At 46.4% G+C, this 27,389-nt stretch overlaps 1 protein-coding gene across 1 annotated transcript in view; it reads left to right on the top strand.

Moving 5' to 3' along the window:
* Positions 1–27,389, top strand: part of UBE2H (ubiquitin conjugating enzyme E2 H) — a 156,853-nt gene that overhangs the window by 88,301 nt on the left and 41,163 nt on the right. Inside the window, exon 2 of the mRNA XM_063926735.1 lies at positions 12,658–12,734. Coding sequence (XP_063782805.1) covers positions 12,658–12,734 — 77 coding nt within the window. The remainder of the gene's footprint in view (positions 1–12,657; positions 12,735–27,389) is intronic.

Genomic DNA, 27,389 nt, shown 5'->3' with positions numbered 1-27,389 from the left:
ACTTTTCAGTGGGATCTGCTGGACAAATGGTCCGGATCGCATCTTCATATGCATCAGCGGATAACCCTATATCCAAGGACAAGGGTGTCTCTCCTGTGGTGGTTACAGAGTGCTCATCTTCTAGAGGGCCGCAGATTCGGCATTCAGTTTTGGATGTTGGTGACCACGGAGGCCAGCCCGAGAGGCTGGGGAGCAGTCACACAAGGAAAAAATTTCCAGGGAGTGTGATCAAGTCTGGAGACTTTTCTCCACATAAATATAGCTAAGGGTAAATTTATAATGCTCTAAGCTTAGCAAGACCTCTGCTTCAAGGTCAGCCGGTATTGATCCAGTGGGATAAAACATCACGGCAGTCGCCCACGTAAATAGACAGAGCGGCACAAGAAGCAGGAGGGCAGTGGCAAAAACTGCAAGGACTTTTCGCTGGGCGGAAAATCATGTGATAGCACTGTCAGCAGTGTTTCATTCCGGGAATGGAAACTGGGAAGCAGACTTCCTCAGTAGGCACGACCTCCACCCGGCAGAGTGGGAACTTCATGGGGAAGTTTTCCACATGATTGTAAACCGTTGGGAATTACCAAAGGTGGACATGATGGCGTCCCGTCTGAACAAAAAACGGGACAGGTATTGCGCCAGGTTAAGAGACCCTCAGGCAATAGCTGTGGACGTTCTGGTAACACCGTGGGTGTACCAGTCGGTGTATGTGTTCCATCCTCTGCTTTTCATACCTAAGGTACTGAGAATTATAAGACGTAGAGGAGTAAGAACTATACTCATGGCTCCGGATTGGCCAAGAAGGACTTGGTACCCGGAACTTCAAGAGATGCTCACAGAGGACTTATGGCCTCTGCCGCTAAGAAGGGACTTGTTTCAGCAAGTACCATGTCTGTTCCAAGACTTACCGCAGCTGCGTTTGACGGCATGGCGGTGGAACGCCGGATCCTAAGGGAAAAGGCATTCAGGAAGAGGTCATTCCTACCCTGGTCAAAGCCAGAAAGGAGGTGACCGCACAACATTATCACCACATGTGGCGAAAATATGTTGCGTGGTGTGAGGCCAGGAAGGCCCCACGAAGAAATTTCAACTCTGTCGATTCCTGCATTTCCTGCAAACAGGAGTGTCTATGGGCCTCAAATTGGGGTCCATTAAGGTTCAAATTTCGGCCCTGTCGATTTTTCTTCCAGAAAGAATTGGCTTCAGTTCCTGAAGTCCAGAAGTTTGTCAAGGGAGTATTGCATATACAACCCCCTTTTGTGCCTCCAGTGGCACTGTGGGATCTCAACGTAGTTCTGGGATTCCTCAAAACACATTGGTTTAAAACCAGTCAAATCTGTGGATTTGAAGCATCTCACATGAAAAGTGAACATGCTCTTGGACCTGGCCTGGACCAGGCGAGTGTCAAATTGGTGGTTTTTTTCTCAAAAAAGCCCATATCTGTTTGTCCATTCGGACAGGGCAGAGCTGCGGACTCGTCCCCAGTTCTCTCCCTAAGGTGGTGTCAGTGTTTCACCTGAACCAGCTTATTGTGGTGTCTTGCGCCTACTAGGGACTTGGAGGACTCCAAGTTGCTAGATGTGGTCAGGGCCCTGAAAATATAGGTTCCAGGACGGCTGGAGTCAGGAAAACTGACTTGCTGTTATCCTGTATGCACCCAACAAACTGGGTGCTCTTGCTTCTAAGCAGACTTTTGCTAGTTGGATGTGTAATACAATTCAGCTTGCACATTCTGTGGCAGGCCTGCCACAGCCAAAATATGTAAATGCCCATTCCACAAGGAAGGTGGGCTCATCTTGGGCGGCTGCCCGAGGGGTCTCGGCTTTACAACTTTGCCGAGCGGCTATTTAGTCAGGGGCAAACACGTTTGTAAAATCCTACAAATTTGATAACCTGGCTAAGGAGGACCTGGAGTTCTCTCATTCGGTGCTGCAGAGTCATCCGCACTCTCCCGCCCGTTTGGGAGCTTTGGTATAATCCCCATGGTCCTTTCAGGAACCCCAGCATCCACTAGGACGATAGAGAAAATAAGAATTTACTTACCGATAATTCTATTTCTCGGAGTCCGTAGTGGATGCTGGGCGCCCATCCCAAGTGCAGATTATCTGCAATACTTGTACATAGTTACAAAAATCGGGTTATTATTGTTGTGAGCCATCTTTCAGAGGCTCCGCTGTTATCATACTGTTAACTGGGTTCAGATCACAGGTTGTACAGTGTGATTGGTGTGGCTGGTACGAGTCTTACCCGGGATTCATAAATCCTTCCTTATTGTGTACGCTCGTCCGGGCACAGTATCCTAACTGAGGCTTGGAGGAGGGTCATAGGGGGAGGAGCCAGTGCACACCACCTGATCCTAAAGCTTTACTTTTTGTGCCCTGTCTCCTGCGGAGCCGCTATTCCCCATGGTCCTTTCAGGAACCCCAGCATCCACTACGGACTCCGAGAAATAGAATTATCGGTAAGTAAATTCTTATTATTTTTAATGTCTATAAAATCAATCATATATGAGTTAACTAGACACAATCATAAAAAATTGAGTTAATTAGTATGCGCATGCCCTTTTGTGACCCAGTGGACATTGCATCTAGGTCCTTATTGATGTGCAACGCTGCTCGAGACTGTTAAATGGGAGACGGGAGGACGCTATATGCGGCGGCTTAAAGACGGGAGCAAAACCATCTGATCAGCGCCTGCAGTGCGCAGAGCTCCGGGAGCCGGACCAACCTCTATCTCTCAAAGCGATATAAGGTGTGTGCATGAGAACCTGACACAGTGGGAGACGGAGTACGCCACTCACGGACTGTGGCAGACTGGAGCTTTCTTCTACAGGTGCTTGCCGTGCACCAAGCCCCGGGTGATATACCTATTTCCTCCATGTTGTCTGGATAGCTTTATCACATGTAAAAGAACCATCCACATTTGATTATTTGGTTCAACCTAACATTTGGTATTTACTTAAACAAATTTATATGAGCACATCTAATGGGACTGTCCTATTCTGAGAAGAAAATTCAGGACACTGTCAACCTATGATTATTGAATCAGTCCTTTGTGGTCACAAGTAGCTATATGATCCACCTCTTATGCTCAAATAGTAGGTCCAGCATTTAGCTTTTTTATTTGTATGCGCATACTAATTAACTCAATTTTTTATGATTGTCTAGTTAACTCATATATGATTGATTTTATAGACATTAAAATTATCTTAATTAATTAACTTGTGTGTTTTCATGTCATGTTGCCTTCAATTAATTAGCGCAAGGGGTTATTCAGTTTTGCTTTTGGTACACCTGGTTTCAATCAGGTGAGATTGTGTTGGCCACATCCACAGGCCACTATACCCTGTTTGCGGCTATTCAGATTGCATGAGTTGCGTGAGCAAGTTTAGATTGTCTTGTGTGGATTGGGTGTGAGTATTGATCTAGACACCCATCCACAACTGTTTTAACATAATTATTATTAATAGCGCCAGACACTAGTATTAGTATTCAAACAGATTTCTGTCAAATCTGGCAAAGTTTGTGTTACTGAACTAGGGCTAGAAGTTGGGAAGTCTTATGAAATTCCTGCGCATGAGCAGGATGCGGAAGCTAGTGAAACAGGATATATGGGCTGTTTGCCCGGGATTGGACTGGCTGTGCTCCTGCAGAGAAACACCACGCTGGAACTGGTAGTATGGTTTGCTAGCAGGAACCCATAGTGCTTTTACAGAAAAGTTATCCGACTGTAACTGGAGTTTACTGGCTGGGACCAGTAGTACTGACCAAGAAGATCAGGAGCCGGGGTATGTAGCTAAGAAGCTGTGTACTGGCAACGGGTGTAGTATGGCAGACCGGCGGGCAGCTTACCGACGCCGGGATCCCGGCAGCATACCGACGCCGGGATCCCGGCGGGGAGGGGCGAGTGCAGCAAGCCCCTTGCGGGCTCGCTGTGCTCGCCACGCTGCGGGCTCGGTGGCGACCTGCGGTCGCCACGGGTTCTATTCCCACTCTATGGGTGTCGTGGACACCCACGAGTGGAAATAGTCCCTGTTGGTCGGCATGCCGACCATCGGGATACTGAGCCGGCGGGATGGTGGAGGAGGTCATGTGACTGTTGGTCAGCAGACCGCCGGTCACATGAATACCACCCCTGGCAACTTGTGAGTGCACTAGGAAGACTTTTTTATACCACTTATAAAGTACTACCAACACAAACTATTCATGCCCTGATTTTAATTGCTCAATTGTTGTTGTTTTTAGCAGCTGCAGATTCACTTGTGTGCTTGTGTGTGCACACTTATCACAATTTACCCTTTTTAACAGGCACCAGTGCAAAAATAATATTGTGATTCTGCGCTCATTGTCAAATGAAGTCTGATGTGAATTAAATCACCACACATAAATTAATTTAAAAAAATTAACAATTTATTCATAATAATCGCAACTGGTAGCAATGTCTTTGATAAAGCTCCCTCTTATAGGCGCCAAACTAGTTATATGTCCCTGAAGGCTGTGCTGTATAAAGGACCCAAATGAGAAAGCATACCAGCTGAAAAGACTGATAGCCAGCTGCTGCCACACACATGGACATTACACTGTCAGCCGGGGGGATTCACAAGCTCCCGCAGTAAAAGGTCTTTGCTTGTTTATTACAATATTGCGATTTGCTTGCACTGGTCACCAGCATATAATAAATAGACTGCCACAGGGGAGTATATTAATACAGCCGCATTGTGAGACATACCTGGAGAAAAGACGCATGCTGGTCTCATAAAGATACAGTATAGATACTGATCTATTTATTGGATATATGTATGAACACAGTGGTATAGTAATGCTTTTAATTTTTCTGGATATATAAAGCCTTCATTGGAGAAGGGATCTTATCCACATCCTATAAAATATTTTATCTAATTAAATATTATGTATTTTTCTGTATAAAGCCTCTTGAGTATATATTTAAAACTATTATTGTGTTTTAAGCAGTAGTTTGTGATTTATAATGAATATATTATGTTCATTATTCAAATGGTTAATGCATGTGTGGTGATTTGATTCATATCAGACTTATGCTGGCCATACACTAGGTGCGAGTCGCACTACATTTCCCCCTGCCGGCCACCGGGCATGCAATAGATTGTACAGTGCTTTAGCGCTATATGATCTATCGTACCTCCACAATTGCCGGGGGCCGAGATCGGCTGATCATATGTGCAGCGCATATCGACCTAGCGTATGGCCAGAATTAGTTTGACGATCGCAGAATCATAATATTTTTACTGTTATACCACTTGCTGCATTTGGATTGGTAGTCTGGATCACATGACTGTCTCCTGTTGCATGATGGTGGTTTGGTGGCCAACTGACCTAATCCAAGATGACTGCATCAAATAGACTGAGCCAACTAGGCAAGCAGTGGAGAAGATACCGGGGAGAGGCCTGACCTGACTCGAAAGCAGCGAGCAGCCTTCTGAGAGCCGCGGGAGCGCTGGTTCCCCCACCAGAGGAGAGATGCCCATCTCACAGATAAGTGATAGGGGGGGTGCAACTGAAACCAAAGAGATTCCATTCTCTGTTCAGGTTAAGACACTGAAGTTTCTGGATTCGTGCATTAGGCATTGGAGTTTTCAGTGAAATTCTAAGAGCAATGCATTCACTCGATACCAACCCGAGGATGGTGTGCTCAATCCAGTAAATAGTGCATAACCCAATTAGGCTGTGCATGAATATTTATAGAGGACTTTCCTTTTTTTTTTTTTTACGTCTTGGTACAATGTCCAAAAACGATCTAGGCACTACCTGTAATTTTGATCAAACTGACTAATACATTTTGATTTTAAATAAATTGCAGGTGAGGAAACCGATAGTGGATGTCGGCAAGGGGGGGTCAACGCTTCCCTAGCGGCCCCTCTCCCAGCCAATTGTCTTGGCTATGAGACCTTAGTACTTTATGGTCTCCCTGGATATGCAGGATGCATACCTTCAGGTACCTATAGCACCCTGTCATCAACAGTATCTCCCCTTTGCTGTCCTTCATCAGCATTTTCAATCCCAGGCCCTACCCTTCGGACTGTCCACATCTCCCAGGGTGTTCACCAAATCAATGGCGGTGATGGCGTCTCTTCTCCGATGGTAGGAAATTCAAAATACTCCCTTACCTGGACTACCTCCTGCTTCTTGCACATTCTCCAGAGGTACTGCACCATCATTTCCAGGTGAATGTCATTCCTTCAGAGTCATGAATGGCTAATCAATTGGGCCAAGTCCTCTATCATCCCGTCTCAGAGGATGCTCCATCTTAGAGCTCTACTGGATGCCCAAGTACAGCGCATCTTCCTTCCTCAAGACAAGATTGCAGCACTGCAATTGCGCATCCGCAACCTACTTTACAGTCAAAGGGTCTTGATCCATTCAGCAATGCAGACCCTGGGCTCTATAGTAACCACCTTCAACATGGTGGAAGATGACCAATTTCACTCCAGGCCTCTACAATGCCTGATCCTCTGCAGATGGAATGGTCTACCCAAGCAGGTCGCGTCTCAGACAATAATCCTGCCTTGGGATGTTCGGCAGTCCTTCTCATGGTGGCTATACACATCAATGTGGACAAAAGGCAACCATTCTGGGTTACACACTGGACACTTCTAACCACGGATGCCTTCCTCCGGTGGTGGGGAGCTGTCACGGGCACTCACTATTTTCAGGGCCGCTTGTCTCTGACAGGGATCTTCCAATCAATATCCTGGAGCTTCGAGCAGTGTACCGGGCCCTTCAAATGGCTTAGGACCTCTCCTGCAAGGCTCTCCAGATCAAGTCCAGTCAGGCAACGCTACAACAGTGGCTTATATAAATCGTAAGGGAGGCGCTCGTAGTGCGGCAGCGATGCAAAAAGTAACTCTGATTCTCACCTGGGCAGAACGCCACCTTCCAGCCATCTCTGCGATATTCATTCCTGGTGTCCTCAAATGGGAAGTAGACTTCCTCAGCCAACCGGACGTACACGCTGGAGAGTTGTCTCTACACCCAGATGTCTTTCAGCTTCTGGTAGAGAAGTGGAATCTTCCGGACGTGGACATCATGGCCTCCAGACACAACCATAAGTTGCCAATGTTCAGGACCAGGACAAGCGATCCAGAAGTGAGCTTCGTGGATGCACGAACAGTGCCATGGATCTTTTATCTGGCTTCTCTTCCCTCTAGTATCTCTCTACACAAATGCGGCATGGTCATAATCTTGGTTCTGGCATGGCCCAGATGCCATTGGTTCACGGATCTCCAGTGCCTCTCCATAGATGAGCCCTTCCCTCTGCCGCTTCGGCCAGATCTTCTCTCACAAGGTCCCTGTCTACACCCAGACCTAGCTCACTTGTCTTTGACGGTGTGGCTCTTGAGTCATCCATCCTAAGGGAAAAAGGCTTTTCCATTGTGATTATTCAAATGCTCACAAACCAGCATCAGTTTGCATTTATTACCATATTTGGCACTCCTACTTTCAGTGGTGTGCTCATCGCCACTATGATCCTAGGATTTTTAGGATCCCTAGGCTTCTAGCCCTCCAGCAGGCTTGGGCATGGGTCTGCGCTTGGCTTTTCTGAAAGTTCAGGTCTCTGCTTTTTGTTCGTCTGGTTCCAGAAGAGACTTGCCCCCGAACCAGATTTTCGTACCTTCCTTCAGGGGGTACTCCGGCTACAACCTCCATTTATCCCTCCGGTGGCTCCTTGGGATTTGTCATTTGTTCTTCGGGCTCTAGAACAGTCTCCCTTTGATCCGTTGGCGAACATGGACCTCAAATGGTTAAGACTCTTCCAACTGCCCATCATGAAGAGTCTCTGACTTGGGAGCACTTTCCCGACGCTCCCTCTTTTTGGTATTTCACAAAGACCTAAATTCCATGTCAATGAACCAATTGTGGTAGTGGCCTTCCATGAACCCGGCCTTTCACGTGAGGAAGCCTCATTGGGTGTGGTCCATGCTCTCAGGATCTACGTGGACTGTACTAGTTCCGTTTAGGAAAATTGATTCATTATTCATCCTTTATGGATTCCACAAGTGGGGCTAGCCAGCCAATAAACAAAACATTGGCACGTTGGCTTTGCATGACCATTTCGCAAGCTTATCTTCCTGTTCCAAGTACAGTCTCTGGTCACTCTACTCATTCTGTGGGTCCTTCGTGGGCAACTCGCTGTGTCACATCTGCTGCACAACTCTGCAAGGCTGCTACCTAGTCTTCTGCCCACACGTTTTTTAGGTTCTATGCCTTAGATGCATTTGCGGACAAAAGTTGCATCCTGAGAGGCAATGTCCTCCATTCAGCTTAGGAACGTACCCTCCCTATTACAACTGCTTTGGGACATCCCCATCGTTAACCCTGTGGTGACCATGTACCCAGAAGAAGAGTCATGGTAAAACTTACCTTTTAACTTTTTCTTCAAGGTCCATGGGATCCACAGGGCGCCCACCCTGACACACCTAGCTTCAATGGATTACTTTCTAGGTCACCAGTTCCCTTCTCTGCGTATTTCCTGTGTGTACTATTCTTCCTTCTCTCCTGTCCAGCTCCTGCTCTGGGGTTGTTAACTAAAACTGAAGTGCCTGAGCTGTGGGAGGGGGTATGAGGGGAGAAGAGCCCAGTGCATTCTGGGAGGCTCACAAGCTTTTGCTTTTCTGTGCCTGATCCTGGTCTCCACAAACATACCCCATCATTAACCCTGTGGATCCCATGGACCTCGAAGAAAAAGTTAACAAAGTTTTTTAAGTTTTACCATAACTCTTATTTTTGTTTTTTGGAAGCACAATCCCTCTGCATATTCCACAGCCAGGGACCATGCAGTGAGTATGGCACTCCATCATGGACTGTTGAAATTGATACATGCAGTCGGCTGAACGGTCCAACTGACTGTTAATAACTATCGAAACCTGATCGGCTCTGTCTGCTTATTAGCAGCACTGATAATGACACGCTTCCATATTACAGATCACTTCCCTGCATGAATAAATACAGGGAACTTATAAATGCAGCACATACCGCACAGTTACTGTAAATACCATTATCGCCGCCTCTTACCACTCCTCCTAGGTACTTTGAAGGACACAGAGTTGCTCAGAGACTAGTGTTCAAGCATAATGCCTAGTTCTTGCCTAGCTCTTAAATATTACTCTTTAATATTACTTTGTGGTTTGAAGTCTTAAGGTGCATACACACAACATTGACTATGCGATGTGCCCGGAGCCAGACACCACCGATATAATCAATGTTAGACTGCCTGCAAGGGCTATTATTTTCTTGCGATGCCGACCTTGCGCAAGTTCTATACACACGGTGCGATATGCACTATATTTTCCTGAAATATGGGCTATATAGTACATATCGCAAGGCAAATCGCACCGCGTGTATGCAGCCTTACATACACTTTGGCCGATATTCTATTAGGTGTAATTCTTTTTTTTTTTTTTTTTTTTTTTTTTTAGCTGATAAACATGGCCTGATAGCATTATTATTGACCGATGGTCAATATCGCTATATCCAATTATAGGCTGTTTTTATCGTCCAAAAAAGGACCCACGTTTGCGATAATGCATGTGATCTGGGGTAAGGTCTTGATCCCATGTGTTATCGCACTTCCAGCTGATTATCGCAGATTATGCTTCAGGTGACTGAGGCAACCAAAGCATAATCCTTGATAAGTGCAGCGAATCGGGGTTAATTGGATAGCCCCGGCCGAATCCATTAGCTGCGGTAAATTACGGCAGCTAATTGGATGTTGGCCTTTTGTATTAAAAACGTTGCCGTCTTCAAAAAGTAAATATACTCTATCTGAATAAATTGCAGCACACTAATTTCTGACAAGATTGTGACTGACCGGTTGTCCAAAATTGATTGAAAAACGTAGCATTCACCTAGCATTGCTATTTTACCTTATTCATAATGCTATTGTGGTTAGATGCTGTCCTTGGTTGATGTAATCAAATAAGATATTGAAAGCAAATTGCCCAACACGTGAGTGTCTGGGATATTCTCCAGGTCGTCCATACGGTCTTAATGGACAAATCAATCCCTCTCCCTCCTGGGTCTGACCTGGGATTTGTAACCGTTCCAATCTGGGTCTGATCCACTACAGCGCCTGTTCTCACTGTGGCTCTGACCTGGGTCATTCCCGGGTGGCCGCCATTTACACTACACACAGGTAACAAACTCCCGCTCTCCCCATGCTGTAAACTGGACAGTTACCAGTTTACATTGCAGTCTACCTGGGTGCAACCCTGGTTGGTACTCTGGTAGCTTTCCCAAGTCACTGGACCCAGGGTTTTTTTTGTTTTGTTTTTTGAGGTAGCAGAATTTCCACTGAGCTACAACTTATTATTGCTTGTAATGGCAGTCGAAAAGGCTTATACCTAGTTGGCTGGTTGCATTGAAAATATGATAATGTATATGATCAAATGATATCAGCCATTTGTACCCAAATACCAGTAACCAGACAAAGTGACATTTAGACAAGTTGTTTAAACCCAGCGCATTTAACCAAATTGATTGAATGAACGCTCCATCAGTTTTCCAGCATTTAGGAGCAAATTAGGGAATTTCATACTCTCAATTCATATCATTATTTTATTTTTAGGGGAGGAGGGGGGTTATATTTTATAAACAGCTTAACTTTTTTTCTCAGTTTAACTGTGTGGGAGCACAATGTGCATATTGCTGACAGTACATATGATCACAATCCTTTAATACTCATGAAACTGTAAACTTGTCCCAGAGATTGCACAAAACCTGTTGCTGAAAATATTCTGTTTACCTTTTTGCATGTGATACTTATAACATGTTAAGTGTGTAGGTAACTTTAAATGCTTTAGCCAATAGTCTTGAGCATACAAGAGATGCAGGATACAGCTCCCAAATGGCAAACTGGAGATTGAGGAGTAGGGGCCCGCTGACCACGCACTTTCCAACAATTTAGTGCACTGTATCACTCTTACTGCTGCTGATCTGCTACAAGAGAGAATATTTTCCTAGAAGGTAAAATCCTAAATGAGTCACTTCTCACTAACAACTGATGATTTGTAGTTTTGTACTTTATATAGACAATTTAGAGCTTGTTTTTGTAAGGTTTTCCTATTTAGTTTGTACACTTGGTCACACAGTGTTAGGGGTTAATGTTCTTTCATGTTGATGTTGTATTTTTAGCTGATATGTCTTGTAGCAGAAAACACAAGCTGTCATGTAATGACAGCGGCTCCGATTCCTGGAACAGTTTTTTTTCTTTTTGGGAAGAGACTCTGGTGTGTAAGTACATTATGTGCCTGCCTTCATGGTTACTGTATGTCGGCACATGCTTCGGATACGCAGAATATACAGAACCTGGCAAAAAGTTGCTACGGCCATAGCCTGCAAGCTTCTAGTACACGGGGCAATATGTAATTAATTAAATTCCTAACGGAAATGTTACTTGAACATGTATTGGATAAACAAACTTTATTTTATGTAGATTATGGTAATGGCATAACTTTGTGGCGGGTGATGTTTTGATTATTCTATGGATTTTAGATATAAAACTTTGTATTAATAGGATCCCTCCATTCTCCCAACTATGGAATTTTACATCTGAGCATGTAGTTGCTTCATACCTCTCTGCAAACTTGAAGTGATTGTTGCCTAATTTAATTCAGGTCAGTAGGTTCCCTGTCATGTGGTGCAAACTAGCACTGTAAGATTCTATTGGCTTAACGGTCTGATTTGATGTCTGATAAATGGACTTTTTGTGGGAGGATGCCCATGAAGTTGTGGTCTTTATAGTCGACTCGTATCTTGTTTCTGATTGCTCTTACAGCTACAGTCATATTTACCTATTTGGTAAAGAGGCTTTGAAAAATGCCTTGGCTGCATGTTTATTCACAATACATTCCTCCCCGCCCCTTCACCACCACCCCACCCTGCCATCCTTATATGGAGGGAGTTCCTTTATGCTACACTCTCGTCTGATATGTGCTTTACTATTGAAATGTGTTGGTGATATATAGATGAGCTTGCACCAATGTTTAGTTGAAAATGACATGTGTATGAGTCCTGTAACCTGTGCTTTTTGGGATATGTTGAAGACTCTGCCTGTATTACAGCGGCTCCCAGCCGCCATAGCTGCTTCATAGAAGAATGTGGCACAGTGTGTCCAAAGAATATATGTACTGTGCATTGTCCGGATGAAGGTGTTATGTGAAAGGAAAAAAAAAAATTAACCAAATAAGGTGTTTTTCAGAACTTTTCAATGATTTTACTGTTTAGTGGCACCCGTCCCATACGTTTTTCTAGAATTAATTTGCATAATGTATGGCAAGAACGCTTGATCCAGCTTTAGACACTGAAGAAATACTAATGAAGAGTCTTTGTAGTATTGCCGTAGTTGTAAGGAAACATGAGGTTAGTGTACATTTAGATCACTTATTGGTACTGTCAACCTGCTGTAAAAAATAAATAAATATATATATATATATATATATATATATATATATATATATATATATAATATTTCTCTCTGTGTTTAACAGACCTGCCACCCCTTGTTAGCGCTATCTTTATTGCAAATAATCTATACAAATCTTTTTATCTGGTTTTAGATTGTATTTGTATTCTGTTCAAGAAAAAAGTAGAATGTTCCTTTTTAGTTTTCTTCTTTAACATACTGTTTTAGCATTGAAAGCAAACATGAAGTCACAATCCTAGGTGGACTAAATGAATTCATAGTGAAGTTTTATGGACCACAAGGAAGTAAGTATTGTACATTTCTTGGCTTGTTATGTGTTGAATAGCATTTCTGTCTGAGCAATCAAACTGGGGTAATTCAATTACTATGTGTTCATGCAGTATGAGTAACTACAACACTAGATAAATAAAAGCTTTAAATGTTATCTTGGTTCTAAAGTCCATAAAGGTTGCAGAGGTCAAAAAAGGAAAAGTTGCGTTGGTCAGCCTCAGTTACATGAATGACCTTAGACTACATTCTCTAATGCACAACATAGTTTCTCTGAAGTCCTAGTGGATGCTGGGTACTCCGTAAGGACCATGGGGAATAGACGGGCTCCGCAGGAGACTGGGCACTCTAAAAGAAAGATTAGGTACTATCTGGTGTGCACTGGCTCCTCCCTCTATGCCCCTCCTCCAGACCTCAGTTAGAATCTGTGCCCGGCCCGAGCTGGTTGCACACTAGGGGCTCTCCTGAGCTTCTAGTAAAGAAAGTATTTGTTAGGTTTTTTATTTTCAGTGAGATCTGCTGGCAACAGACTCACTGCTACGAGGGACTAAGGGGAGAGAAGCGAACCTACCTGCTTGCAGCTAGCTTGGGCTTCTAAGGCTACTGGACACCATTAGCTCCAGAGGGATCGAACACAGGACCCGTCCTCGATCGTCCGGTCCCGGAGCCGCACCGCCGTCCCCCTTGCAGAGCCAGAAGCAAGAAGAACATCCTGAAAATCGGCGGCTGAAGACTCAGGTCTTCATTAAGGTAGCGCACAGCACTGCAGCTGTGCGCAATTGCTCCCTATGCACACCACATACTCCGGTCACTGATGGGTGCAGGGCGCTGGGGGGGGGGGGCGCCCTGGGCGCAATTAGAGTACCTTACATTGGCAAACAGCACATAATATAGTCTAAAAAAACTATATATGTGCAAAAATCCCCCGCCATAATATAAATATAAGAGCGGGAGAAGTCCGCCGAGAAGGGGGCGGGGCTATCTCCCTCAGCACACTGGCGCCATTTCCTCTTCACAGCTCCGCTGGAAGACAGCTCCCCAGGCTCTCCCCTGCAGTTTCCAGGCTCAAAGGGTAAAAAAGAGAGGGGGGGCACTAAATTTAGGCGCAAACTGTATATGTAAAGCAGCTATAGGGAAAAATCACTTTGTGTTAGTGTAAATCCCTGATTATATAGCGCTGTGGTGTGTGCTGGCATACTCTCTCTCTGTCTCCCCAAAGGACTTTGTGGGGTCCTGTCCTCAGTCAGAGCATTCCCTGTGTGTGTGCGGTGTGTTGGTATGGCTGTGTCGACATGTTTGATGAGGAGGCTTATGTGGAGGCGGAGCAGGTGCCGATAAGTGTGATGTCACCCCCTGCGGGGTCGACACCAGAGTGGATGGATATGTAGAAGGTTTTACAAGACAGTGTCAACTCCTTGCATAAAAGGTTCGATGACATAACAGCTGTGGGACAGCCGGCTTCTCAGCCAGTGCCTGCCCAGGCGTCTCAAAGGCCATCAGGGGCTCAAAAACGCCCGCTACCTCAGATGGCAGACACAGATGTCGACACAGAGTCTGACTCCAGTGTCGACGAGGACGAGACTAATGTACATTCCACTAGGGCCATCCGTTGCATGATTACGGCAATGAAAAATGTGTTGCACATTTCTGACATTAACCCAGGTACCACTAAAAAGGGTATTATGTTTGGGGAGAAAAAGCAACCAGTGGTTTTTCCCCCATCAGATGAGTTGAATGAAGTGTGTGAAGAAGCGTGGGCTTCCCCCGATAAGAAACTAGTGATTTCTAAAAAGTTACTGATGGCGTACCCTTTCCCGCCAGAGGAAAGGTTACGTTGGGAGACATCCCCGATGGTGGATAAGGCGCTCACACGCTTGTCAAAAAAGGTGGCACTGCCGTCTCAGGATACGGCCGCCTTAAAGGAGCCTGCGGATAGAAAGCAGGAGGCTATCCTGAAGTCTGTATATACACACTCAGGTACTATACTGAGACCTGCTATTGCTTCAGCTTGGATGTGTAGTGCTGCAGCAGCTTGGTCCGATACCCTGTCAGAAAATATTGATACCCTCGACAGGGATACGATTTTGCTAACCATAGAGCATATTAAAGACGTCGTCTTATATATGAGAGATGCACAGAGGGATATTTGCCGGCTGGCATCTAGAATTAATGCAATGTCCATTTCTGCCAGGAGAGTATTATGGACTCGGCAGTGGACAGGTGATGCGGATTCTAAAAGGCACATGGAGGTTTTGCCTTACAAGGGTGAGGAATTGTTTGGGGATGGTCTCTCTGACCTCGTTTCCACAGCAACAGCTGGGAAGTCGACATTTTTACCTCGGGTTCCCTCACAGCCTAAGAAAGCACCGTATTATCAGGTACAGTCCTCTCGGCCCCAGAAAGGCAAGTGGGTTAAAGGCGCGTCCTTTCTGCCCAGAGGCAGGGGTAGAGGGAAAAAGCTGCACCATACAGCCAGTTCCCAAGAACAAAAATCCTCCCCTGCTTCCACTAAGTCCACCGCATGACGCTGGGGCTCCACTGGTGGAGCCAGGTGCGGTGGGGGCCCGTCTCCGGAACTTCAGCGACCAGTGGGTTCGCTCACAGGTGGATCTCTGGGTTCTACAAGTGGTAGCTCAGGAATACAAGCTGGAATTCGAGACGTCTCCCCCTCGCCGTTACCTCAAATCAGCCTTGCCAGCTACTCCCCAGGACAGGGAGGGTAGTACTGGCGGCAATTCACAAGCTGTACCTCCAGCAGGTGATAATCAAAGTTCCCCTCCAACAGGGACGGGGTTACTATTCCACAATGTTTGTGGTACCGAAACCAGACGGTTAGGTGAGACCCATTCTAAATTTGAAATCCTTGAACACTTATATAAGGAAGTTCAAGTTCAAAATGGAATTGCTCAGGGCGGTTATTGCAAGCCTGGAAGAGGGGGATTACATGGTATCACTGGACATCAAGGATGCTTACCTACATGTCCCCATTTACCCACCTCACCAGGTGTACCTCCGTTTTGTGGTATAGGACTGCCATTACCAATTCCAGACGTTGCCGTTTGGTCTGTCCACGGCACCGAGGGTATTTACCAAAGTAATGGCCGAAATGATGATACTCCTTCGAAAGAAGGGAGTTATAATTATCCCGTACTTGGACGATCTCCTTATAAAGGCGAGGTCCAGGGAGCAGTTGTTGGTCGGAGTAGCACTATCTCAGGAAGTGCTACAACAGCACGGCTGGATTCTGAATATCCCGAAGTCGCAGCTGGTTCCTACGACGCGTCTGCTGTTCCTGGGTATGATTCTGGACACAGAACAGAAGAAGGTGTTTCTCCCGGAGGAGAAGGCCAAGGAGTTTGTCATCTCTGGTCAGAGACCTCCTAAAACCAAAACAGGTGTCGGTGCATCACTGCACGCGAGTCCTGGGAAAGATGGTCGCTTCTTACGAGGCAATTCCATTCGGCAGGTTCCATGCACGGATCTTTCAGTGGGATCTGTTAGACAAGTGGTCCGGATCGCATCTTCAGATGCATCGGCTGATCACCCTGTCCCCGAGGGCCAGGGTGTCTCTGCTGTGGTGGCTGCAGAGTGCTCATCTTCTCGAGGGCCGCAGATTCGGCATACAGGACTGGATTCTGGTGACCACGGATGCAAGCCTCCGAGGTTGGGGGCAGTCACTCAGGGAAGAAACTTCCAAGGACAATGGTCGAGTCAGGAAGCTTCCCTACACACAAATATTCTGGAACTAAGGGCCATTTACAATGCCCTAAGTCAGGCAAGACCCCTGCTTCAAAACCAACCGGTGCTGATTCAGTCAGACAACATCACGGCGGTCGCCCATGTAAACCGACAGGGCAGCACAAGAAGCAGGATGGCGATGGCAGAAGCCACAAGGATTCTCCGATGGGCGGAAAATCACGTGATAGCACTGTCAGCAGTGTTCATTCCGGGAGTGGACAACTGGGAAGCAGACTTCCTCAGCAGGCACGACCTCCACCCGGGAGAGTGGGGACTTCATCCAGAAGTCTTCCAGCTGATTGTAAAGCGTTGGGAAAGGCCACAGGTGGACATGATGGCGTCCCGCCTCAACAAAAAGCTAAAAAGATATTGCGCCAGGTCAAGGGACCCTCAGGCGATAGCTGTGGATGCTCTAGTGACACCATGGGTGTACCAGTCGGTTTATGTGTTCCCTCCTCTTCCTCTCATACCAAAGGTACTGAGGATAATAAGAAAGAGAGGAGTAAGAACTATACTCATCGATCCGGATTGGCCATGAAGGACTTGGTACCCGGAACTACAAGAAATGATCTCAGAGGACCCTTGGCCTCTGCTTCTCAGACAGGACCTGCTACAGCAGGGGCCCTGTCTGTTCCAAGAATTACCGCGGCTGCGTTTGACGGCATGGCGGTTGAACGCCGGATCCTGATGGAAAAGGGCATTCCGGTTGAAGTCATTCCTACGCTGATAAAAGCTAGGAAGGATGTGACAGCAAAACATTATCACCGCATATGGCGAAAATATGTTGCTTGGTGCGAGGCTATGAAGGCCCCAACAGAAGAATTTCAGCTGGGTCGATTTCTGCACTTCCTACAGTCAGGAGTGACTATGGGCCTAAAATTGGGATCCATTAAAGTCCAGATTTCGGCCCTGTCTATTTTCTTTCAGAAAGAACTGGCTTCACTGCCTGAAGTTCAGACGTTTGTTAAGGGAGTGCTGCATATTCAGCCCCCTTTTGTGCCCCCAGTGGCACCTTGGGATCTCAACGTTGTGTTGGATTTCCTAAAATTACATTGGTTTGAGCCACTTCAGACCGTGGAGTTGAAATATCTCACGTGGAAAGTGGTCATGCTTTTTGCCTTGGCTTCGGCTAGGCGTGTGTCAGAATTGGCGGCTTTATCATGTAAAAGCCCCTATCTGATCTTCCATATGGACAGGGCAGAATTGAGGACTCGTCCCCAATTTCTCCCTAAGGTGGTATCAGCGTTTCATTTGAACCAACCTATTGTGGTGCCTGCGGCTACTCGGGACTTGGAGGCTTCCAAGTTGCTGGACGTAGTCCGGGGCCTGAAAATCTATGTTTCCAGGACGGCTAGAGTCAGAAAAACTGCTGACTTGCTGTTTATCCTGCATGCACCCAACAAGCTGGGTGCTCCTGCTTCTAAGCAGACTATTGCTCGCTGGATCTGTTGCTTGATTCAACTTGCACATTCTGCGGCTGGACTGCCGCATCCTAAATCAGTCAAAGCCCATTCCACGAGGAAGGTGGGCTCTTCTTGGGCGGCTGCCCGGGGGGGTCTCGGCTTTACAACTTTGCCGAGCTGCTACCTGGTCGGGATCAAACACGTTTGCAAAATTCTACAAGTTTGATACCCTGGCTGAGGAGGACCTTGAGTTTGCTCATTCGGTGCTGCAGAGTCATCCGCACTCTCTCGCCCGTTTGGGAGCTTTGGTATAATCCCCATGGTCCTTACGGAGTACTCAGCATCCACTAGGACGTCAGAGAAAATAAGAATTTACTCACCGGTAATTCTATTTCTCGTAGTCCATAGTGGATGCTGGGAGCCCGTCCCAAGTGCGGACTCTCTGCAATACATGTATATAGTTATTGCTTAACTAAAGGGTTTTGTTATGAGCCATCTGTTAATGAGGCTCATTTGTTGTTCATACTGTTAACTGGGTATAGTTATCACAAGCTGTACGGTGTGATTGGTGTGGCTGGTATGAGTCTTACCCTGGATTCCAAATCCTTTCCTAGTAGTAGTGTCAGCTCTTCCGGGCACAGTTTCCCTAACTGAGGTCTGGAGGAGGGGCATAGAGGGAGGAGCCAGTGCACACCAGATAGTACCTAATCTTTCTTTTAGAGTGCCCAGTCTCCTGCGGAGCCCGTCTATTCCCCATGGTCCTTACGGAGTACCCAGCATCCACTACGGACTACAAGAAATAGAATTACCGGTGAGTAAATTCTTATTTTCTAAAGCATGATTGCTGTAGATTTGGTGTTGATAATGCTTAGTTCCTGTTCCATAACTCATTCTGTGAACAGATAAAGGCACCCTTGAACCATAGAGATAATCTGCCACACTGCTTTATTGCAAATGCCATACTAATGGCAGGAACTGATGTAGGTTATGCAAAAAAGAGAAACGCCTAGTTTGTGTATGTATATGTCTAAAATTATATTAAATTGTCTATTTTCACATGCATGTAGACTGCAGACTGTTTTTGATATGGGGTCTAGCAATTTTTTTTTCTTCAATATTCTTAATTGAAGCAATGTATAATATAGCAATAGCTAAATAAAAAAAATGGAACACTGCAATACATAAGCAGCAGAAGACCATATTAAAAAGGTAACCCCTTGACCAAATGCAAAAGGTCTAAAAATGACCAGCATAATGGTGCATTTAAAAAGAAAATGTCTTGGACAGAGAAAAAGATTATACAGTTGAGAACTGCACAAAGGCTGGCCTCCAATGGCATAACAGAAAAGACACCAGGAGACATTTTGCTAAATCATGAAGAAAGCTAATCCGAAATGGATAATTGGCATGTATTCATATTTAATAAACAAGGTTTCATTTGACATTGATAAAACTGAGGTAGAAGATCAAGAATGGTCTGGTTTGGGAAACGAGACATAGGCATAATAGCCTCTTAAAGGCTGTTGTAGTAACATCAATTAAGTTGTGCCCATCGATGTTAACTGACAATTTATTTTGCCAACACCCGCTTCGAAATTGTCGTTTGTTTTTTGAGTGAATTAGGTGAACATGAATTTAACCCTATCCAAAATGATTTTAGTGAAGAAAAAATAAATAAATATATAAATAGGTGGTTATATGACCACTGTTGTTGTTGTTGTTGTTGTTGTTGTTGTTGTTGTTGTTTTTTTTTCAATATACGTTTGACAATTTATCTGGACGGAGTGCCGCTGCTTTCTTTCATCACGTATTATATAAATATATATATAATTTTTAAATACATTTTTCAAACATCGGAAACATTGTGACCATCGCAGCTTTCATTTTGAAAGCCTGGACAGCCTCCAGGTATACAGGGGGGGTTCTGGGGCTGGCTTGGGAGGGTTAATTTACACTCCCCAGCGGCTGCCATTCTCTGCAGCCTCTGGAGCGGGGGGATCCTGCCGTGCTGACCGATCAGCAGTGATCGGCAGCACGCCAATCAGTAGGGGTGAGTGCAGGGAGGCAGAGGGACCTTCCGGTCCCTCTGACAGCAGCAGCGGAGGGAAGTTTCCCTTCCCTGCCACTGCTAACACCATTTATCTGATTGGTCGCATCCTGTGCGACCAGGTCAGATAAAGCACTTGCAGGCATGGTTGCATCTGATGCGACCATGCCAGGCAAGTGGTTAATGGTGGCTGTAAAATACTGTTGGGCTTGGAGAAATACCATGGAATAAGCAACGTCCTTGCTGCAGCCACGTTAAACAGCCCTTCTAGTCACACCATGCCGTGGTGTGACTCTGTAGCGCCAAGCGTGAGTAGTATCTGCCCTGCGGGGTTCGAGCCACTATCTCCGCTGACAGGACACTGAGCTCCTGAGGGTGATGATCGTTAGCCAAGCGGGGAGCTGGTGTGAAGATGGTGGCAACAGGGTGGGAGCGCAGTACTGACTGCGCTCCGGAGGCTCAGCGGTACATGGTACGGCGCTGTCAGGGGCGCCCTGAGCCAGCACCTATACCCTACACTGGTCACAAGCCTGTCAGGAACCTCTGTTACACTGCCAGCAACAATCCTCTGGCCAGTATAAAGAACTGAAGAGCGGGAAGCAGCGCCATCAAGTGAGAACAGAAATTCGAGTTATCACTAGGAGACCGTCATTGCTACGTCAGTCTGAGCGGTGGACACATCCAAGGACTGCTTCATAACATAGGAACATTGGCCCTTATGTATGGTGATTTTATTTTGGTTACTGAGAGTGCTGTCAGTGGTTGTTTCCATTTTTGTTTGTCTAAAAAGGTGGTTTTACCTGTCCCTGGATCTACCGCGCTAAAAGAACTGGCTGATCGTAAGATTGACGCTACGCTCAAATCCATATACACTGCTTCAGGGGTGGCGCTGAGGCCTACTATTGCCTGTGCATGGATCTCTCTAAAGCTATAGTAAAGTGGTCAGGCACATTACTAGAGAATTTGGATTCAATGGATAGAAGTGACATTGAATTATTTTTACGTAACATACAGGATTCTGTGGGATTCATGGTGGAATCCATGAAGCACCTGGGTACGCTGACTGCAAGGATATCTTCCATGTCTGTCTCAGCTCGCAGGGGACTCTGGCTACGCCAATGTTCTGCAGACGTGGAATCCAGGAGAAGTGTGGAGAACCTACCCTACACAGGTCAGGCTCTATTTGGGGAAGCGTTGGATGCGTGGATTTCCACGGCAACCGCGTGTAAGTCACCATTTCTTCCCTCGGCTATGCCTTCTATGAAGAAACCTTTTTCTTCATCTGTATCGCAGTCTTTTCGGACCGCTAAGACAAAAAATTCCAAGCCTCCTACCACCTTCTTTAGAGGTGGGCAGGCAAAATCCAAAAAGCCTGCTTCTGGTATCTCAAAATCCTCAGCATGACGGTGGACCACGCAGCCTGGAGGACGGGCTGGTGGGGGCAAGACGCGTACGTTTCAGCCACGTCTGGGTGTCGTCCGGCCTGGATCCCTGTGTACAGGATATTGTGTCCCAGGGGTACAGACTGGAGTTTCAAGAAACCCCACCTCACCGATTCTTCATATCGGGCCTGCCAGCTTTACCGACAGACAGAATTGTCTTACTGGAAGGTATTCAGAAATTGGTAAAGTCAGAGGTCATTGTCCCAGTTCCACTTCATAATCACATCGTGGGTTACTATTCAAACCTTTTTGTGGTACCGAAACCAGATGGTTCGGTCAGACCAATTCTGAACTTGAAATCGTTAAGCCCTTATCTAAGGGAGTTTAAATTCAAAATGGAGTCTCAGAGCGGTGATCTCAGGTCTGGAGGAGGTGGAGTTTCTGGTATCCCTAGATATCAAGGATGCGTATCTCCACATTCCGATTTTAGCCTCTGCACCTGGCTTATCTCAGATTTGCACTGTTAGACAGTCACTATCAGTTTCAGGTGCTGCCATTCGGTCTCTCCACGGCACCGAGGGTGTTCACCAAGGTGATGGCAGAGATGATGGTTCTCCTCCGCAGACAGGGAGTGAACATAATTCCATACCTGGACGATCTGCTGATAAAGGCATCGTCCAGGGAGAAGCTGTTGCAGCCCATTGCTCTCACGACTCATCTGCTCAGGGTCCATGGTTGGATCCTGAACCTTCTAAAGTTACATTTGGAGCCGACAAGGAGATTGTCCTTCCTGGGGATGATCCCTGACACAGAAGTGCAGAGGGTGTTTCTACTGGTGGAGAAGGCATTGGTGATACAATCTATGGTTAGGGATGTCCTGAAACTGGGCTGGGTATAGATTCATAAGTGCATTCGCCTTCTGGGGAAGATGGTTGCCTCTTACGAGGCTCTGCAGTTCGGAAGGTTTCATGCTCGATCCTTCCAATTGGATCTCCTAGACAAGTGGTCGGGTTCTCATCTACATATGCACCTGAGGATACGTCTGTTGCCGACAGTAAGGGTTTCGCTCCTCTGGTGGCTACAAATGCCTCACCTTCTGGAGGGCTGCAGGTTCGGGATTCAGGACTGGATCCTTCTAACCACGGATGCAAGTCTCCGGGGTTGGGGAGCATTCACTCTAGGGGAAACCTTCCAAGGAAATTGGTCAAACCTGGAATACAGTCTTCCAGTAAACATTCTGTACAACGGTCTTCTGCAAGCCGCACATCTTCTGAAAGATCAGGCCATTCAAGTTCAGTCGGACAGTGTAACTACAGTGGCCGACAAGGCGGAACGAAGAGCAGAGCTGCAATGTCAGAGGTAACAAAAATCATCCTCTGGGCGGAAAAGCACGCGTTGGCGCTGTCCGCAATCTTCATTCCGGTAGTGGACAGCTGGGAAGCGCACTTTCTCAGCAGACACGATCTCCATTCAGGAGAATGGGGCCTCCATCCAGAGGTGTTCACGGAGGTGACAAATCTTTGGGGGGTTCCTCAAATAGACATGATGGCCTCCCACCTTAACAAAAAACTTTAGAGGTATTGCTCCAGGTCAAGAGACCGGCAGGCAGTGGCGGTGGACGCCCTGGTGACTCTGTGGGTGTTCCAATCGTTGTATGTGTTTCCTCCACTTCCACTAATTCCAAGAGTTGTAAAGCTCATAAGGAGAACAAGAGTTCATGCAATACTCATTGCTCCGGACTGGCCAAGAAGTGCTTGGTACACGGATCTTCTGGATCTACTGCTGGAAGAGCCGAGGCCTCTTCCTCTTCGGGAGGACCTGCTGCAGCAGGGGCCATTCGCTTATCAAGACTTACCGCGGCTACGTTTGACGGCATGGAGGTTGAAAGCCAGATCTTAGCTTGGAAGGGCATTCCGAACAAGGTTTATTCCAACCCTGATACAGGCTAGGAAAGGAGTGACGTCTAAACATTACCATCGCATTTGGAAAAAGTATGTATCTTGGTGTGAGTCCAAGAAGTTTCGTACGGTGGATTTTCAACTGGGACGTTTTCTCCTCTTCCTGCAAGCAGGTGTGGATATGGGCCTGCGGTTGGGATCCGTAAAGGTCCATATTTCGTCCCTATCCATTTTCTTTCAGAAACAGTTGGCTTCCCTCCCTGAGGTTCAGACTTTTTTTGAAAGGGGTTCTGCACATCCAGCCTCCCTTTGTGCTACCTACGGCGCCCTGGGATCTTAACGTGGTGTTACAGTTCCTTCAATCGGATTGGTTTGAGCCTCTACCGGATGTTGAGGTCAAGTTTCTCACGTGGAAGGCTGTCACTTTGTTGGCCTAAGCTTCTGCTCGACGTGTGTTGGAGTTGGGGGCTTTGTCTTGTAAGAGCCCCTACTTGATCTTCCATGAAGATAGAGCTGAGCTCCGGACACGTCGGTTCCTTCCGAAGGTTGTGTCGGCATTTCATATCAACCAACCTATTGTGGTGCCAGTGGCTACTGACTCCTCAATTCCATCAAAGTCCTTGGATGTTGTAAGGGCTCTGAAAATCTATGTGAAGAGGATTGCTCGTCACAGAAAATTGGACTCTGTTTCTCCTGTATGATCCCAAGAAACTTGGGTGTCCTGTTAATAAGCAGACGATCTCTCACTGGATCAGGTTCACTATCCAGCATGCGTATTCTACGGCAGGATTGCCATGTCCTACATCTGTTAAGGCCCACTCTACTAGTAAGGGGGGTTCTTCCTGGGCAGCTGCCCAGGATGTCTCTGCTTTACAGCTTTGCTGAGCAGCTACTTGGTCAGGGTCGAACACGTTTGCTATGTTCTACAAGTTCGATTCTTTGACCAAACTTTAGGTCCAGAGAAGCCAATCAGTTCTGCGCTCTCCCTCCCATTCTGGGAGCTTTGGTACATCCCCATGGTACTAATGTACCCAGCATCCTCTAGGACGTAAGAGAAGATAGGATTTTAATTACCTACCGGTAAATCCATTTCTCGTAGTCCGTAGAGGATGCTGGGCTCCCGCCCATCACTTTGTGATCCTGCAGTGGTTACTTAGTTCAGTACTGCTTAGTTCTTGGTTAAGTACTGTTTTGTTACTTGGTTAAGTAATCTTGTTCAGCCGTTGCTGAGTTTTCAAGCTAGTTAGCTTGGTTTGCCTTGTATGTGTGAGCTGGTGTGTATCTCGCCACTATTTGTGTAAAATCCTTCTCTTGAAGTTGTCAGTCTCCTCGGGCACAGTTTCTAGACTGAGTCTGGTAGGAGGGGCAGAGAGGGAGGAGCCAGCCCACACTCTCAAACTCTTAAAGTGCCAATGGCTCCTAGTGGACCCATCTATACTCCATGGTACTAATGTGGACCCCAGCATCCTCTACGGACTACGAGAAAAGGAAAACACTGACTTAGCATTTCGTATGCAGTTGCAGCCACAATCGCACACAGAATATAGGCATGCCGCATATCATTTTAATCTGCATAAGCTGCTTGCACTTCCTATTCTCATAGCGATGCAAATACAACACATTTTTGGCAAAAAAAGACCCCCAACATTAGCGGAGCTGCCGGATAACTCAGACCAGGCATCTCCTGCTGCATGACGTATTGAGGTGAGATGTGTGAGGACACGTGTATCAACACTACAGATTTATCAATCGCCTCTATGAAAGTGAGGCCTTCTGGTGGATTTAAACATCCAATATTTCTGCAGCGGGGTACATTTGTTCCACAGGGAAACATTGGGGTGTAGAGATGGATCTTGATCCAGGCACCAACAGGCTAAAGATTTAGACTGTCACAGGATGCATCGGGGACTCCTCTATAACCCCGCCTCCAGGCACTGTGAGCTCCGTTTCGAGTTTGTGCCTGCAGAAGCAGGTCACTTAACAGGGGGGCTGCACTGGGCAGCCCTGAAAAAGCTTTTAGAAGACTTCAAGTGCCGCAGCACTTACATGTCAGAGTGACATTCTGTGCTGCGGCTCCGTCACCTCCCCAGCGGCGTTGCATACTCCCGCTGGCTCTGTTCCCGGGTACTTGCGGCGGAGACGCTCCGGCTCTAGGCACACGGTCGCAGTCGCTCTCCTGGTTCGCATGGCTGCTACAGAAGGGAGGAGGTAAGAGGGTCCCCCAGGCGGGACCTGCCATTAAATCACGTTCCGGACACAGTCTAAGGAGAAGGACTGCAATGCTGGCGTGGACACTAACAGAGCAGGGACACCACTATATCCACCAGGGCATAGGAGTACAGGTTTGATATATTAATATCCACTTTATCAAGACTCCATAGTACCAGGTGGTGAGGACCAGCATAGGGGAGAAGGTGCTTGACCTGTAGCCCCTCCCCCAGCTCCAGGTGCCATGTACTGCTGGTGTTCCCGCCCTGGAGCTGCCTCACACTCTCTCTCCCTGACTGAAACGCTGGGCGCCATCTTCTCTGAATAGCTGTGACTGGTCTCCGGGACTGCAGAGCAAGGTCTTCTCTGTAAATCCGCCTGTACATCAGCACAGTGATTTTACAGACTCTTAAGTATTCTACATGTCAATGTTAAGACAGCATTTCTTAAGAACAAGAGTACCTGTGGCAGAATATATTGTATGCGTAGTCTGATACTTACATCCGTTCTGGGGATATATATAATATATATATTTCTCCATCCATCCATCAAACCGCACTCATTTCCAAGTCAAAAAAGGTTGGGTGCTGCAATCTCGTATTTCATTTCATAGTCCTCCTGTGTAAAGCACACCATTTAAGCAGCCTGTTCACATAAGGACCAGCACACCATGTTAAATGCCAAAAAGTTCTTTTAGTGTTGTTAAATTGCAGAGAATCACATTAAGTTGAATTCCATATAGCAGCAACTAATGAAATATTTCCAATAGATACATGAAAGCTTCAAACCAAAGAACTTATCTGGTCAGCTAGTGGATGCATCATCCTGTAGTAATAAGCCCGCCAGCTGTTTCGGTGTATAACCACCTTCCTCAAGGGCTCCACAGAAACTAGCCCCATGGTTGCTGCTTAAATAGCCAGGGCGCCCATCATCAGCACACTGACATCCCACAGGTGTGACGACTCGCTCACCCGTCCACTCGCGCCAAACCGGCATCCATCACCACAGCGCTGCTGTGAACCGCTCGCCATCCGTCTTTGGAACGCACTTCCGGTTCCGGTCTGTACGCTCGTAATACTGTCCGTGCAGGGATACAGCCGCTCGCATCTATCGGTCCATGCCACTACTGTAGCACGCCAGCAGATGCTTAGTAGCAGACCCTAATGCGCGGAAGCTTATTGATGTATCATAAAAGTAGTGACTGGACTCAATTGCATTAAACATATTGTCAGACCACATAGTGTATTTTATCATTCAAACCAGGGGATTGGTTCCATAAAAGGGTTCCATTGCATTTTCCCCTGAACACTGCTGACATTAGCTTATATGTCCAGTCTATACAGTCAAGAAAGGGTACCAATTGGCCACCGCGGTTTTCGGATTCCTAAGACATCACACAGTTAAGGATATCAGCAAAGCCTGACAAAAGCCTCATGGCTATTTAATAAACAAAAATCACTATAATAAGCAACTGCCGAAAAGAATACTGTGACATGACCAGGTGATACAACCAGAAGGGAAAACCTATCCATGTTACATTATTAAAGTGCTGTACATCATCACCTGTAAACACAAGCATAATGCTTGCATTCTTATGTATGCTAAAGACAATACAATACACATACACATCTAATAATATCAAGATCCAGAAAAATCAAACATTATCCATAAGGATATATGAACCACCAAGCAGCCCTCTCATAAGCCCTACAGAAAAACATTAAAATTTAATTCTTCATTAAGGCCTCCCGGGTAAACTGTATCAAATTTATATATCGGTTCACACTCTCGTTGGAGTAAAAGTTTGTCGGTCTCCTCCCCTCTTTAGAGGTCTTATTTGGTCCAAGAGCATACATTTGAAATCCTTCAATGTATGTCCAGCTTCAAAAAAATGTTTGGCCACTGGTGGTGTGCTCTGGTCAATTTTGCCCATGGCTTTTTTAATGGAAGAGCGATGCATTCCAATTCTTTCTTTTAACATCCGGATGGTCTTGCC

Source organism: Pseudophryne corroboree, chromosome 6 (genome assembly GCF_028390025.1).
Source record: "Pseudophryne corroboree isolate aPseCor3 chromosome 6, aPseCor3.hap2, whole genome shotgun sequence".
Classification (NCBI taxonomy): Eukaryota; Metazoa; Chordata; class Amphibia; order Anura; family Myobatrachidae; genus Pseudophryne; species Pseudophryne corroboree.
The sequence above is the reverse complement of the archived record's forward strand: the minus strand, read 5'-3'. Positions and strand labels throughout refer to the sequence as shown.